At 30.8% G+C, this 16,325-nt stretch overlaps 1 protein-coding gene across 1 annotated transcript in view; it reads left to right on the top strand.

Moving 5' to 3' along the window:
* The first annotated feature begins 543 nt into the window (after positions 1–543).
* LOC134725615 (uncharacterized) overlaps positions 544–16,325 on the top strand; it is a 30,040-nt gene continuing 14,258 nt past the window's right edge. The window contains exons 1-15 of the mRNA XM_063589572.1: positions 544–656; positions 740–792; positions 4,498–4,591; positions 4,890–4,964; positions 5,779–5,844; positions 6,392–6,496; positions 7,113–7,365; positions 7,960–8,124; positions 8,982–9,081; positions 12,532–12,643; positions 13,330–13,488; positions 14,179–14,261; positions 14,736–14,814; positions 15,413–15,517; positions 15,977–16,159. Coding sequence (XP_063445642.1) covers positions 603–656; positions 740–792; positions 4,498–4,591; positions 4,890–4,964; positions 5,779–5,844; positions 6,392–6,496; positions 7,113–7,365; positions 7,960–8,124; positions 8,982–9,081; positions 12,532–12,643; positions 13,330–13,488; positions 14,179–14,261; positions 14,736–14,814; positions 15,413–15,517; positions 15,977–16,159 — 1,686 coding nt within the window. The 5' untranslated portion in view covers positions 544–602. The remainder of the gene's footprint in view (positions 657–739; positions 793–4,497; positions 4,592–4,889; positions 4,965–5,778; positions 5,845–6,391; positions 6,497–7,112; positions 7,366–7,959; positions 8,125–8,981; positions 9,082–12,531; positions 12,644–13,329; positions 13,489–14,178; positions 14,262–14,735; positions 14,815–15,412; positions 15,518–15,976; positions 16,160–16,325) is intronic.

Below are 16,325 nucleotides of genomic sequence, written 5' to 3'. Positions count from 1 at the left end.
CAGTGGATGTTATATTAAAATGGGTACGTTTTTGAGGCAAAAATTGAAGACCCCTACCAAAAAAATATCGAAATTATCCCCCCCCCCCCCGTGCTTTAACCTGAGCAAAAGCAGGCACAAAATGAAATGCAGAAAGTATTCATGATCAACACTGATCTGTGTCCACACTTGTTATGTCTGAACATAATTATGATAAGTTCTTGTAAAGATTTTTATAGTTACTTATATACAAATCATTGGTACTTGTCGGTTCACTACTTTTCAAAATGATTTTGAATTATATAAAGGAAACATGGAAAATTAATATACTGTAGGGTATAAAAGAATAAAAACTTGTAAATGATATTTTTTTTTATCATGAATCAACAACTCAAAACTATGAATGTTAGAGTGGGTTTAAGAATAGAGGGGAACAATAATAAATCGAGAAAAATGAAGACTCGTGAATATTGAGATAAAATCTCATATTATATTATATCAGTTTGTGCTGAGGAAAGGTCGAGTGTACTTTTATATTTCCGGAAGTACATAGCTTTCGGAAGACTCTGAACACTGAAGGTACAATAGGAAAGCTCTAGAGAGAGCTGTTTGTAAACATCAACATGGCGACTCTTGGTGTGTCGGATCAGTTCGACAAATATTTTGGAACTTGGAGGGTAAGAGAGGCTCTTGTAATTTTGGTTGGAAGGATAAGAATACAAAGTACATAATGATAACTCATTTTCTATTTATATTTCAGATCGTTGAATGTGTTTCATTGGCAGGAACAGTCGATACAACAGGCATTGAAGGGTAAGGTACTTCATGGAAATTACAGAATAACTATTTTTAACAATGATTCAGTTTATATACTATCAAACATCGTGAGTTAAAGGACATACCTGCAATTTAAATAACAAGTCAACAATCCTTTGTACCAGTTAAAGGCAATTTACATTGATGACAAGGAAGAAAATAAACACTTACATTTCCTCAATTTTATTATAAGTTACACAATGTACAGAACTTCAGTCTTCACGATGAACTTTTAAATCTACAGGCCCAGAGCTCAATTTTTGAAATATTTTAGTTAAGATTCTGTTGGCCTCTGTCAGTGTTCCAGCTAGGCTGTTTTCAGAGGGCGCGGCGCCCGCCCTTTCCCAAGTGGCACCCTGTGCCCTTTTTACAGTTTACAGGGCGCCCTGCCTTTTTTGAAGATTGATTGTATATTAATATGTTAAAATTGATATGATACACTAATTACTAAATTTTACCATGAGAAAAGTTTATCATTTTGTTTACGACCCCAAGCTAATCAACGGTTACAACTGGTGACATAATCTGTTGTTATATGTAATCTGTTTATCCGATTGATCATTAACGATCATCAACATTAATTCATTCAAATAGAATCGGTCAGTCGGCAATTATCTTTGAAGAAATGTGCATACAACAACTTGGGCACAATTTGCAATGTTTACCGTAGTTTCATGGAGGAAACGTAATGACAGAAAGTTGAAAACCATAATAAACTCGTTGAAGACATTGTTTTACTTGTTTTCTGTGAAATAAATAGAAAATTCAGACGTATTTGTCATTGACTGCCTTCATTTTTGATACGAAAATAACAAAATCGGCCGCCATATTGTGATCCTATTTACATCATATTTACGTACTGTTTATTATCCTCCAAAGAAGGAGCACAACCGAATAAAGAAAGATAACTCAATCTGATTTTTCTTCTAGCATTGAGTAACACATTTACATATATATTCTAAAATATGTCTACATACTTCTTGCTTAAGAATATATATGTTTAGGTATTTATTTTGAGTTATGGGAAAAGTTAAAGAGGGTCTTAGTAGCAGTGTTGGTAGGGTGTCTTGTTTATCTTTTTCTGTATTCTTTATTTTTGATACAATTTTTCACTGTTGCTATATATCCTAAAATTGTGCATTTACTGAGCATAGCTGTTTTGTGTTGTATTGCCATTAAGCACAGCAGGGGTAAAAGGTGAAACTTGTAAAATGTGGCAGACTATAGAAACAGAATGAAACAGATGACCTTTCAAATTAAAACATACTGCATATAAAGTTCAACTGTGCCAAGCAATGATAAAAAAACTTGTGTGACAAGCTGCTTGGCAAGTTTTTCAGCCTTAAAAGTAGAAAGATAAAGTTCTATATGGGCTAATGATGTTGTTCTTGTATAACCTGTGATTCAACGAATAAACACAATGTTTGATTAATATCTTATTAAAATATGCCCTTTTCATATTATCATATCGCGCGTTAAATGCCCTTTTTCAGGATTGGCACCCTGCCCTTTTGAAATCCTAGCTGGAACACTGCCTATAGAAATGGGAGATATAATTTTTACATACTTGAGAGCAATTTTACAAGCCTGGGCTGCCAGGGGGAGTAAAGTTTTTATGTTCCTGTTTATAGCAAAATGGGGGGAAGTCTCAAATGTAGTAGGTAATAAACTGATTTTAAAGTGCTTTTAACTTCATTGATAAATTGGTGTGGATGTACATGATCATGTGATGTTGCTGCATTGAAACATGACATCATTGACTTAAATGAACTGATTATCAGGTTGCCTGCATATTGATATTGCAGCAAACAAGGTGCAAAGGTTGAAACATTTTGTGCAGCTTATATTTTACAATATACATGATATACATATGATAAAGTGGTAAAGGGTTATATTCGTGCTGTTTTTTATTTGACGTTCAACATGTTCTTACTTTTTTATTTGACGTTCAGTTGTGCAAGACAGATGCCTTGTTCAACGTGTTCTGCTTATTTAATTTTACGTGCATAGTGATGTTCAAATGCTTATTTTGCGTGCTTGGTATTTACAAAAAATAAATTCAAACACTTATCATGGATTGTCAATACCTACCTTTTTAAAAGCCGTAAACCATTTATATCATAAATGTATATACTAAATCAGAAATATCAAGTAAAACAGAGAGTTTATATATACAAGAAGACAGTGACTCAGTCACAAAAGGTTCACATCAAAGTCTTTATTTTTAGTGCAACGTTCACGACTGTAATTATTTCAGGTTCAATGTGAAATTATGTCTTATTACACGTTCAACGTGAAATTATGTCTTATTACACGTTCAACGTGAAATTATGTCTAATTACACGTTCAACATGAAATTAGGTCTTATTACACGTTCAACGTGAAATTATGTCTTATTACACGTTCAACGTGAAATTATGTCTTATGACACGTTCAACGTGAAATTATGTCTTATGACACGTTCAACGTGAAATTATGTCTTATGACACGTTCAACGTGAAATTATGTCTTATGACACGTTCAACGTGAAATTATGTCTTATGACACGTTCAACGTGAAATTATGTCTTATGACACGTTCAACGTGAAATTATGTCTTATGACACATTCAATGAAATTATGTCTTATGACACGTTCAACGTGAAATTATGTCTTATGACACGTTCAACGTGAAATTATGTCTTATTGCACGTTTTTTTCTGTGCAAGCACCACCTTTTACCCCCCTCTGAAGTAATTCATTGGAAAGTATTTGTTAATTCTACATGATAGAAACAATTTTTTTTTCTTATGATCACCAACAAACTGGAAGATGATTAGATGAGTTCAGGACAAACTTGTCACTAACGGTTGACTCATTATGATTGGCATCATTGATATGTCAAGGTCAAAGTTATCATGGCTAGGTTAACATATTTAGTGTCTCAAAATAGTGATATGCAATTTTATGAAGATTTTGATGATCAGAGTATCACCAGACCCCTTATGTTTTCAGAGTACAATCATGATAAGTAATTAATCTCCTTTTCGTACATGTTTCTAGTTTTCTACTTAAAAGGTATAAATATAAAGATGTTTGAGAAGATGAACCATCCCCTTTTTATGTTAAGTCAGATAGTAAACTTATTTGACACACTTGCTAGATTTATTTATGTTTTGAATAAACTACTTCTTGTATTTATTACTCAAATATTGAAAGTCAGAAATACTGACTTTCCAGATACAAGGTACTGAAATACTGAACAACTAATGACCCATCAAGGATATTTGGTATGCAGTTGTATGAGTACAAACATTCTCATTTCCATGGAGAATATTTAGCCTGATCCCATAGACCTGTTCTATTCACATTTGATTTTTTGCATTGTTGCAATTGATAGCTTACATGTTAAAGTTTAGTGATTAGGTCAGTTACTAATGGTAAGGTAATGATATTTGGAATTTATATGTGTAGGAAGCGAAAGTGTGATGGGTTAGCAAAAACATGATGGTCATGCTAAAGTGCAATGACCTATGATAAAATGTGATGCTAATCAATGGAACACGCTAAAATCATTCCACAATAGGCTAAAGTGAAATTGTTTGTGAAAGTATGCTTGTTGGCACCATTAAATAGCATCATGAAGCTATACGCCATTTGTACAAACAAAAATGAACATGCCTGTAGACAATAAATCTAATCTCTTAATTGTTTCACTTATTAGATCAGAATTCCACTTGGATGATAGTGGAGATGTGTCATGGAAACTTGTAGATGAAACAGATTCAGCACCATTTTTTAGTTCTGATTCATACGAGGTTAAGTATACTCTTGCTTTTTAGATTTAAGTTGTTTTTATGTTATTTCTTATTATTATTAAGGAAATGCTCAAAATAAATGTTACTCAAAAATAAGATATCACATTGATATTATCAACAATAATTTTAATTTCTGGACAAGTTAGGACAAAGGCCCTGAATACAGGTACCGGTAGTTTATTTTGTTATTGAAAATGTAATATCAAACATATCTGCATTTAAAACTTTGAAATTTTATACTGAATTTTAGCTTATTCTGCATGGCGTCAATAACTTTACTGCCTGCTATTCATTATAGTTCACAGCTGGAAGACATGGATCTGTGTTACTTAAGTTTTTTGGAACTTTTAGAGAACATGTCATTGAATTTAAAGTAAGTTTTTATTCTTTTAAAGTTTGAATGTTTTTTTTTATGGAACACAATATCAATCTATCATATTAAAAAGAAGATGTGGTATGATCGCCAATGAGACAACTCTATACAAGACACCAAATGACACAAAAATTAATAACTATAGATCACTGGATTTACCATATTAAGTCTTAGTAGTTGGATAGGGGTGGAAAAGAAGTCTATTGAAGTTTGATCTAAACAAAACAGATGTTTATTAATGACTTTATGTGAAATTTCTCAGTGACAGGTTCAGTTATTAAAAAAGGAGAAGGGAGAAGCAGTAGACCATTTTAAATTATTTGTTTTTTTAAATATGATAGATTTGCTTGAAAAACTCCAATTTTTTCTCCTTAAGGAAGCAAGTCATGTAACTGAAAACATCTTTCATGTTCATCTCTTGTTAAATCCGCATATCAACCATTTGTTAGATGATTGTATCAAATGATGAAAAACCAGGTCATAGAATCCTACCTGCTACTGACATGGTATTTCATTACTTTACATTGTAATCTACATTAAACTTATTAGCCATTTCTATTGCTGAAGGTTATATTGGGCAAATGAGTAATCTAAATGAAAAAATGCATATTTCTTATAGTGTGGGTAAATGAAAGTTAAAATGGGATTCTCCATACAATGTTGAACAATCAAGAGATTGTTTAAGGTAAATATCCCAGGAGATCTTCTGGAATTATATTATATCATGTATTAGTTGTCATATTATTTTTGTTTGTGGAAAACCAGTACAACTCATAGCTAAGTTTATATTTATTGAAAACCTATTATATTTTAGGCTGAGATATCAGATGATTTGATGTTATTGACATGTGAAAGATGTTGTATGCTACAGTGTCAGAAGGTAGATATTCATTATAACTGGCCAAGATTGTGTACAAATTATCCTTTGATGTCTGATTGAAACTGTGGTGATCATAAAGATTGATTTCTCTAAATTTTGTACTATTTTCACAATTCTCGATTTGATGTGAGAAATCTTTTAGTAGTTTACAATGTACACAAATCAGACAGGATATTAAAAAAAATAATTTCACTGATGATAAAACTTACCAGTATTTATGCAGTGTACTGCAAAACATACAAATGGAAAATGAAAAAAAAACATCATGATTTATTTATTTAACATTACATGGAAACCCTGAATAAACTGAAAACCCGTTTTGAACATGTTGTATACTTATATCTCCATTGTTAAAAAATATCTGTAGTTTATTAAAATTCTGTTTTTCCACATTAACCAATGAGCTGTAGTTTATTAAATCCTGTTTTTCCACATTTACCAAAGAGCTGTAGTTTAGTAAAATCCTGTTTTTCCACATTAACCAATGAGCTGTAGTTTAGTAAAATCCTGTTTTTCCACATTTGCCAATGAAATAATCTTAATTTAGATATGTGAAGAAGACCCAGAAGTACTAGAACAGTATACATATACTGAAGCATTAGATCAAGGTTACTTCCATGATGTAGCAATAAAAGCTGATACTGGGAAAATAGTAAGTGTATATATCGCAAGATTTTTACAAACAGTTATTACAAATTTGAATGTGCAAAATATCAGGCTTATAGTTTGTAAGTTAGAATGTGCCAAAAAAGCAATTCTCTTGAAATCTTCCAAAATGTTTTTTATAATTTTTTTCATATTACCAGTGGTCTTTAGATATTTCAAAGAAAAAATGAGATATGATGTTCTAAATATTATTATCAAGAAGTTTTTTTAAAAACAAACCTTATTATTATTCAACTGCAAAATTTTGCGATAACTGGAATTTCTCTATGTTTTACCAGATAAGGAAGGTTGGGATTAGATGTGAGGAGTTAATATTTTAACTGTTTCAGGAAAGTCACTTACAATTTGTGTATAAATGTATGGATCTCTATAAAATTGTACCTTTGTTACTGTAAATGTTGTCTGTGGGATACTCTAGCATTTCATCCATGACAAGGTCTTATAACAAATTATAGATTTTGTTTGCACATTAACATACTTCATACACTGAACATCATATCAGATTTAAGTCTGAGTTTCAAAACTTGAATCAAAAGTCTACCCTTTCTTGCATCTTAACTGTTTTACTTACAAATCTACCAATTTTATTCCCTTGCTTACAGTTCAAAGTTCACTCAGTAATATTGAGCATGACAGCCCCTGGTTTAGCATGGACCAGTACACCACCTCCCCTGAGTGGGTTGAAGGAAGATATTTTAGAGACAGTTTTACATTATTTGTATACAGAATGTCTTCCTAAAGGATTATCTGAAGAAACCACTAGAGACTGTATCAAAGTGGTTGGCAAATTACCAGGACTGGAAAATTTTACACAGATTTGTCAAAGTTTCTTGAAGAATACTGCTCTTAAACAACGTAAGTTAATTGATATCTTGAAAACATTTGCCAACTGAAGATAATATAAGATTGTGGAAAGATAAATGAGGGACAATATAAATGGAAACAAATAAATGGAAACACAAACATACACAAGTAGCTCAAAAGGACAGAACTTCAAGTGTTTCTTAATTGTTATTTGATAAAATCATTGAGAAAAACAACATTAAAGAATTTCTAAAAGTTAGATAGTTTTAACATGTTTAAAGTGTTTATTTCCTTGTGTGAAAAGATATATTATGGTTTAAACAAAAGAAAACAAATGTTACAAGTATTTTTTTAAACTTCTATTCAGAAATGTTTCTCAATTATGAAGTTTATTTTAACAATCACTTATCTTGAAAGCTGAAGTATGTTTGGTGAGAGTAACACAATTTTCTGTACATTTGGCTTCTCAAAGTAACATGAAATGTTATTCTATTTGAAATCATGTGCATCCATTTCATACCCTGCAGTGAGTGATGTTCCAATATACTGATATTCAAGTCTAAACCATGAGTAAAAAAAACCCATTTAAGACAAAAAGGTTGATTACTATTATTTAATTTTCTATTCTTTGTTTTCTATTTATAGAAATTGTCAGTTTGATAGCGGACATGCATGCTTGCGCTGACAGAATCGTAGATTTATTTAAATGTCGACAACGAGGAAACACAATGGTACCTGACGATGTTCTGTCACATAATCCTGCTAAGTTGTGTTATGTAATGAAACAGGCATTGAGAGAAGGGGCTATAGGTAAGTCTGACCATAGACAACAGATTGTGAGGTATATGTCAATTTGACAACAAGGCAAAGATACAAATCATAAAATCAGTATAATTTCTTATCACAGAAAGTGACATGGGAATGTAAAGGCTTATGAATTTCAAAATAAAAGTTTTGCATTTGTTTATATTTGCTATTTGTAAAAATAATTCTGTTTTAATAACACCATTTGACTTTGTGATATTGTTACCATGTTAAATCCAGTTTCCTTCAAAGAATTTATATTTTCAGGTGAAAAAGGCTAAAATTTACATTTAAAAAATATGGAGGTGTAGTATGAACTGTATGAATGCCAATGAGACAACTATCCACCACAGTTCAAGCGACATGCTTATAAAGCTATTACAGCAGAATGCATTGAGTGTGTAGGTAAAGGTAATATCTTTTGATATCTTGCTTGCCAGCTGAACAATAAAGTCATTATTAGGTTAGGTAAACTACCCTCCTTTAAGAGTAGATTAGTCTGACAGATAACCAATTCTCTCTGTCTGTAGGACTAGACTGCTCAGAAAAGAGGGTTGTATATCAAACATAATAATGACTTCACTGTTCACTTAACAAGCAAGCTAACCAAAGATTCTACCTAGATTCTACCTTTACTTCCACACTCAATGCATTCTGCTTTATCATATACTTTAAGTTATGTTTTTTGATTGGGTTTTATAAAATATGTGCAATTATGACTGCTATCAACATCATCATAACATATTTCAAATGAATGTATTTATTACACATAAAAATTGACTTTTTTTTTGTTTTACTATGTTTATGATAAATTATGTAATTTAAATATGAAGAAAATAATTATTTTTTGTTTATTATTTTAGCTTTTTCCAAGTACATGATTTTGTGTGATTTGTTTGCTAGAAGGAGTGGTGAGCTTCCCAGAGAAGAAAGACATGATATTATTAAATACACTAAAACCAGGTAAGGAACAGCAAGTTTATCAGCCATTTATGCATGCATTAAATATTTATGTACAGTACAGGTAGGGACTTATTTTTATGGAAGCCTTAATCCGTCTAGATGTCAGACTGGTCGGACAGTTGTCCCAGAGTAATAAACACCTGCTGTGCAATATCCAAGTGGAAGGTCGTAAATCAATCTGTACCAGCTTGATTAGAATTAAATTTTACCTGTACAGATATAATTGTATTTATGGAGAATAGATAAATGTAAAATATTGTTTTGTATTCAAAGAGAAAGAATTAAAATTAAAATTAAATATAAGAATTTAAATCAAAAATTAAATATTTAGAATTAAAATTGAAATTAAATATCATGAATGTGGGATTTTTTTTTTATAATTTGAAAATGAAATAAAGACGATTTTTAACAATATATTGTGTTGCCAATTATTATAATAGTTTTGTGCCAATACACTATTTTGTATTTGCATTTGTATTTGTAAACCGTAAATATTTCATCTAATTCAAAATAATAAGCCTAATAACAACCAAGACTGTTTTCAATCGAAGTTTAAATCAAATTGTTGAGACATCAATCCCGTAAATTATATGAGTTTTCATTGATGGTTATATACTATTTCCCCCTATAAACGTCCTGTTCCTTTATATGTTATTATTAGAAACACAATTTTAAGTATAAGGCCAACATATCGTATTTATAAAATATGTATAGGCATTGTGAATAAAGTTATTTTCCTTTTGATACAACTTTCCCCGTCGGAGCCTCTACATCAATTCACACCTGTCAATCATTTCTCGCAAGTAAAACATTTAGTCAGACAGGTCACTCGTGCTTTCTATTTTGACATATTTCCCGTTAATCTCTTTGAAAGTCAAACAATTGGTTTCTTTAAATACAATATTTATAACGCCGTGATCATATTTCGATTCCTATTTTTTATTTGACAAAAAATTGTAGACAATCGAGATATTGCCTTTCTATTTTCATGTCTCAGTCGACTCTTTTATGAAAATCGCCGGTGTTTTTATTATAAATATATTTTACGAATCGATACACGAAAATCAAAATTTAACCCGATATAGTTTATTGAATAAATACACATTTATACCCCAATGGGGTTGAAGGCTAATCGTACTATTCATGATCAGCTGGTCTTCGATCAGCTGTCTTTACTTTTTCGTCGTACTTTTAGTCATTCTATAGCTCGCGCAGTCCGTAAGAATTTTTAAATCGATGTTGTCCGAAGTTTAAAGGAGTTCTCCAAAGTAGATTATTTAAATGGGAATCCGGGAAATGACTGATAAAAATAAAACAAAGAATAGTTAAAGAAGACTAAATCTTGTTTTGATTTTACATGTATGTAAATCGATTAAATTTCTATTCTGGTCAATCGATCAAGAGCCTCAAAACTAACGCACAATATACTGTCAATCATTCCACATCAAATTTAATCATGAATGGATTTTCCCACGGTCGTTCAGTAAGGTCACCTGAGTTTACTGTTACGACATTTCCCGCCATATAAGAATCTCGTGCAGTGGTCAAAATCGATCTTCAACATCTTTTATTAGCATTCAATAATATTGTGAGTGGAGTCAAGTTAAAGTTCAACCACGTGCACACGCCGTTGATCACTAATATGTTTATCATGCAATTATCTTTTCACGGCAAATTTTTCTTAACAAATTGCTGTTAAAAATATAATATACAAGTTTCCTTTTTTACATGGATTGTGCGTAAATTAATATTACGCAATTAATTTAAGTTCGAGATTTCGGGATAAACACTTTCGGGATCTGGGAATTCTTTTTTTCGCGATGTGGGGATTTTGATTTATTTTAATTTCGGGACCTTGGGACTTCGTGTTTTTAAGCCCGGGATTTCGAGATCCGGACCCTATTAACCCCCTACCCTCAAATGCAGATCAATTATATAAATTAAGCATAATGAACAAACACGGAAATCTTAAAATAAACTTATGTCCATGAAGAATCAATATCTTCTTCTAGTGTTATTATTTGCGTTACATTTTATTGATACATCTCCAACTTTGAAGTTTCGGACAATAAAATAAAATTGTTTACAGTAAAAAGTAAAAACTAGTACTACAAAGAATCAGCAAGCTACTAAATAATATTCAAGTATTGCTCACTGTAATTATTTTTTATATCTCGGATCTGACCCAACACAGACTGAAAATTAAATACATATTATAGAAATATTTTGCATGTGGCCGCGTCAAACTAACCCTGGAGACAGCATTCTACTAATGGATTTACGAGTAAAACAAAAATAACCGTAAGCTTCCAGAAATAGAATACATGTAAAAATATTTATGTTTGAAATTTTATGCAAACAAATAAGAAACAGATACACAAAAAAACAAAAAATAAACAACAAAGAACATAGAACAAAAATAATTTTGAGGAACAAATTAGAAAATAAATAGCAGTTGAAATATAAAAACCATAATTAAAAAAAAGGCTATTTTTATTAAAACAAAGTTTTCTCCAGTACTTCACCTGTAAAAATATTTTATGTCAAAAACGATGTAATCAATAAAGTGACTGAGAGGTTAAAATTACAGGTAACCTGATTCTGAAATCAGTGAACCGTAATTCTAGCAGCACGGATTAAGATGAAAGGACAAATATATTGCCAATCACACCTGGATTTGTTGATTAATGACCATACTACCTACCATAAAAATGTCCGATTATTCATATCCGACTAGACGGATTAAGACATCCATAAAAATAAGTCCCTACCCGTACTGTATGTGCCTGTCCCAAGTCAGGAGCCTGTAATTCAGTGGTTGTCATTTGTTTATGTGTTATTTATTTGATTTTCGTTCATTTTTTTACATAAATAAGGCCGTTAGTTTTCTCGTTTGAATTGTTTTACATTGTCTTATCGGGGCCTTTTATAGCTGACTCTGCGGTATAGGCTTTGCTCATTGTTGAAGGCCGTACGGTGACCTATAGTTGTTAATGTTTGTGTCATTTTGGTCTTTTGTGGATAGTTGTCTCATTGGCAATCATACCACATCTTCTTCGCATTTGTAGCTGTTGTATTTGTTGTATTTTATGACAAGAGAAATATGACAATATGAATAAATATACTGGTTATCATACCTCATCTTCTTAATTTTTATATTCAGAAAATTTGGTGTCTTCCAACACATGGTTTGTTGAATTCCAACCATAAATGCTTTTAAAATATTTAAAAAATGAGTTATCTAATGAAATATATAGCATACAATTGTAATTTGTAGATGACAAAGCTTATTATTGCTTTACACTGAACAACGATTAGCAACAATCAATTATGATAAGTCATTTATAAGAAACCCTGCTTATTCTAAACAAGTCGAATGATTATATACTACATGTACATGTATTATACTAAATATTGATACTGTTTTCAATTTGATTTGTTTCTATTTAGATTCCATATATTCATAAAGCAACTCCATGAATTTTTCGATGCCTTTAAGACACAGTTATCTTACAAAGAACCAGAACAAGATGACGAAATAGCCACATATTTTTTACCAGAGGTAAGTTCTCAAAATCTCAAAATTTTTATATGTTGCATACAATTTTTCAAACAGGGTTGGTCTAGAGTTATATCTAAACAAAAGTAATTTAGAATAAGAAACAATTCTATGATGTCATGCCCTTTGGTCAATATAACATAGGTAGGCATTATTTTTGTCAATATTTTTACACCAAGCATTAGTGAGGCGTTGAATGTGAACAAATATAGGGCTTACCCATGTTTAAATGATTAAGGGCATAAAAGAATAAGTTTAATTCTAACAGAAAAAATGTGAACTTCAAAGGGGAACTTTGACTTTGAGTGTGAACAAGTTTGATTTGATAAAGCAAAAACATTTTGAAAAAATCTTAAGATGATTGAAAGTTTCAATTGTAAGAACAAAGTGAATTTAGATTGTCATACTGAGGATTCATTTATTTTCGTGGGTATCAATATTCATGGATTGTGAAAAACTTGCATTTTCGTGAATATTTAATTTTGTGATTTTGCTAATCTCTGCTATCAAAGCATACAGAAAATTTGTATTTCGTTGAACATTTAAATTCATGGTTTTAACTTTACCTATCAATGAAACCCATGAAAATTGGTATCCAATGAATAATAATAATGAATCCACAGTATTAGAATTTGTTCTATTAATAGAAGTATGGGCTTTATTTGATAAAATGTATACATATATTACAGCTAGAGGTATCCTTGTCAACGTTAACCAAGTTTGTAGAAGATTTCAAATCAGCTTTAGATACTGCAATATCTAAAAACATCTCAGACAAAGAAAAAGCAGATAAGACAGAAAAGCATAAAAAAGATGTAAAAGATGTCTTAGGAAAAACATTAAAACATGTAGGTTTGTTATCTAATGATATGTAATTGAGATTGTAAAATGACAATAAAGGAGTTCACGAAGGGTAGAAATTGGCCATAGATTTTTAATGTTTTTTAAATCAGGCCAAACAATTACAAAGTTCAAAAAGAAATAATTGTGATAATACTGTTCTGACTAAAATACATTTTTTTGGCACCTTCCTTTGAAAATGTTGATGCTATGACCTCTTAATGACTGTACTAAAGAAAAAACTTAATGAAGTGCAAAATGAATTTATGCCTAGAAAATTTTGAATAGTTTTCAATATTTAACTCTTATCAACCTGAGACATTAAGTGAATATCTCTATATTGAAATAGCCCTGCTTAAACTGACATTTTATTCTGGTCCCGCAGTGTGTCGGAAACTCAGGTTACACTGTAGTATTATGTTATGAATCTGAATAAAAAATACTTTCATGTTAATCATGTTTAATGAAAACATATTCAATTTGTTGAAAGTAACAAAATAGGTCTTACAGTCACATAATAACATTGTACCATTGAAGTCTTGATGTAACAATTATATACTTCAGAGCAAATGTATACAATACATGGATACAGATTGACAAAAAAATATAATGTGCCCAAATATTTGAAAACAGAATAGAACAGCTTTGTGTTTGTTGTGTCTTTGTTTATGAAATTAGACATGTCTCTTTGGTTTTAGGCTTTACATATACGAGAGTTAAAGAAATTAAAATATATCCACGACACAGCTTCGGGGAAGTTTGAATTCTTTCTTGATAAGGCGTAAGTACAATAAAGTTAGATGTTTTACTTATGTTTTATTTAATAGATTAACAATATAATATAATACCTTATAATACCTTGTAATATTTTATCTCAAATGACAATTCATAACAGTTGAAAGTATAAAGTGTTAATGAAATTCAGTAATTTGAAGGACATTTTTTTTTATAAAATTGAGAATGGAAATGGGAAATGTTTCAAAGAGACAACAACCCGACCATAGAAAAAACAACAGCAGAAGGTCACCAACAGGTCTTCAATGTAACGAGAAATTAATGTTTTTATTCATTTTGTAAATCATCTGCAAATACTGCTCAATTTTATGCATTGGTCCAATCCTGTGACTTTTTGATATAAGATTTAGTATTTTTTGCCATGAATTTGATCTTTATATGAAAACTGTATTAATAACATAATTAAAACATTTCTTACATTATCCTTGTACATTTTTATATGTACGGTATACTTTTTCAGAGGACGTTTCAATAGAAAGTCAGTCCATGAGAGGAAAAGTTTAATCTCCTCATTCTTACAGACCCTCAAAGATAGAGAGGTAAGATTCTTGGTCTTAATAAATTTAATTTACTGTTTGTCCTAGTGTTAGAACAATAAAGTGGAGTGAGGCAAACCGTCTATAGATCATGCATGGTGTATCTATCTGTTCCAAAAAATAGGTTCAATAACAAATATACAATTATGGACAAAAGAAAAAAAGTCCAGTTTTAGGTAATGTTTCCTATGCTACATACACTTCAATCATTAATTTTAACAAGAGAAATTTGTACTCTTCAGTCCTGAAAAGCACTTTGATTTTATCAACCATTAAAGAAAAATTTAAATTTCTTTCGCAGCTAGCTAAACATTATGATGCATTTCATGATATGTCCTGCATCTGTATGACAAAAGCATGTATCTTGAGGGTTATTCACTTTTGTTGTGGAGGAAATATAACGTCTTGCTAGTTTAGATGCTTTATGATCGTAAGATAAAAGATATACGTAACAATAACGTTATGTTACATTACCAATAGTGTGCGCGAAAATACGGGAAACAATTGCATAAGAAAACGATCTAAAGTCTCTTAGCCTATGTTCACGACAGCATGTTTGCACTTTCAATACATGAATGGAGTTTTTTCTTTGTTATTTCAGGCTCCATTGATAATACAGAGAGTAGAACAGTTTGCCTTTATGATAGAGGAAAAATGGAAATGGAAAGAATGGAAGTATTTATTTAAACTAACATCATCTAAGATGGTAGGTAGACAAAAATATATGATAAAGAAGTCGCCACATTTTATAGCCAGTTGTTGAAAATGAAAAAAACACTTAGAAAAATATATTAAGGCCAAAGCCTCTTTCTGGATTTACCTTCATCATGAAAGCTTTCGACCAGATTATAACTTCAAGCATCAAATTGAAGATGATGCAAACTTGTTAAAATATAGCTCATTCTATGAAATGGACTCATTTCTCTATAAGTACTTTTGTTTACGATAACTTTTCAAACTGGATGTATCAAACAGATTATTTATTAAGGTACCCGGTAAAAAATAGGTACTTTCGTCAATAAATGTTTATTGTTTAGATTAATCAGAAAATCCATTAAATGGTTAATATGCCAAAAACAATGTCAGTTCACATGAAAACAAAATCTGTATAGTGCATCAAATGCTTAAAATTAAAATGTATTATGAGTATGATTTATTTTTCTAGGCTTGGACAGTGAGTAAACTATGCAGCTACAGACACACTTTACAACCAGCAATCAATGAGTTAATAGAGATAGTCAACAAAGAAGAGTTTACTAACTCATTATCCATGCTAGGACTAACATCAGAAACCAAAACAGAAAGCTCAACCAAAGAGGAAAGTAAAAAATCTACAAAATACGCCAAAGTAAGAACTTGATGATTAAATATCTTACAGATACTTATATGATACGGAGGCTCATTTCACCAAAATATTTTATCAATTTTTTTTTTACATGACTTTCAATTGATTAGAGTCTTGGGATTCTTAATGAAGCATCTCTTGCTAGATAAAAACTTTAAAAAAACCATGA

The sequence above is a fragment of the Mytilus trossulus genome, chromosome 7, assembly GCF_036588685.1.
Source record: "Mytilus trossulus isolate FHL-02 chromosome 7, PNRI_Mtr1.1.1.hap1, whole genome shotgun sequence".
Lineage (NCBI taxonomy): Eukaryota > Metazoa > Mollusca > Bivalvia > Mytilida > Mytilidae > Mytilus > Mytilus trossulus.
This window is presented reverse-complemented; position numbering and strand designations above follow the sequence as displayed.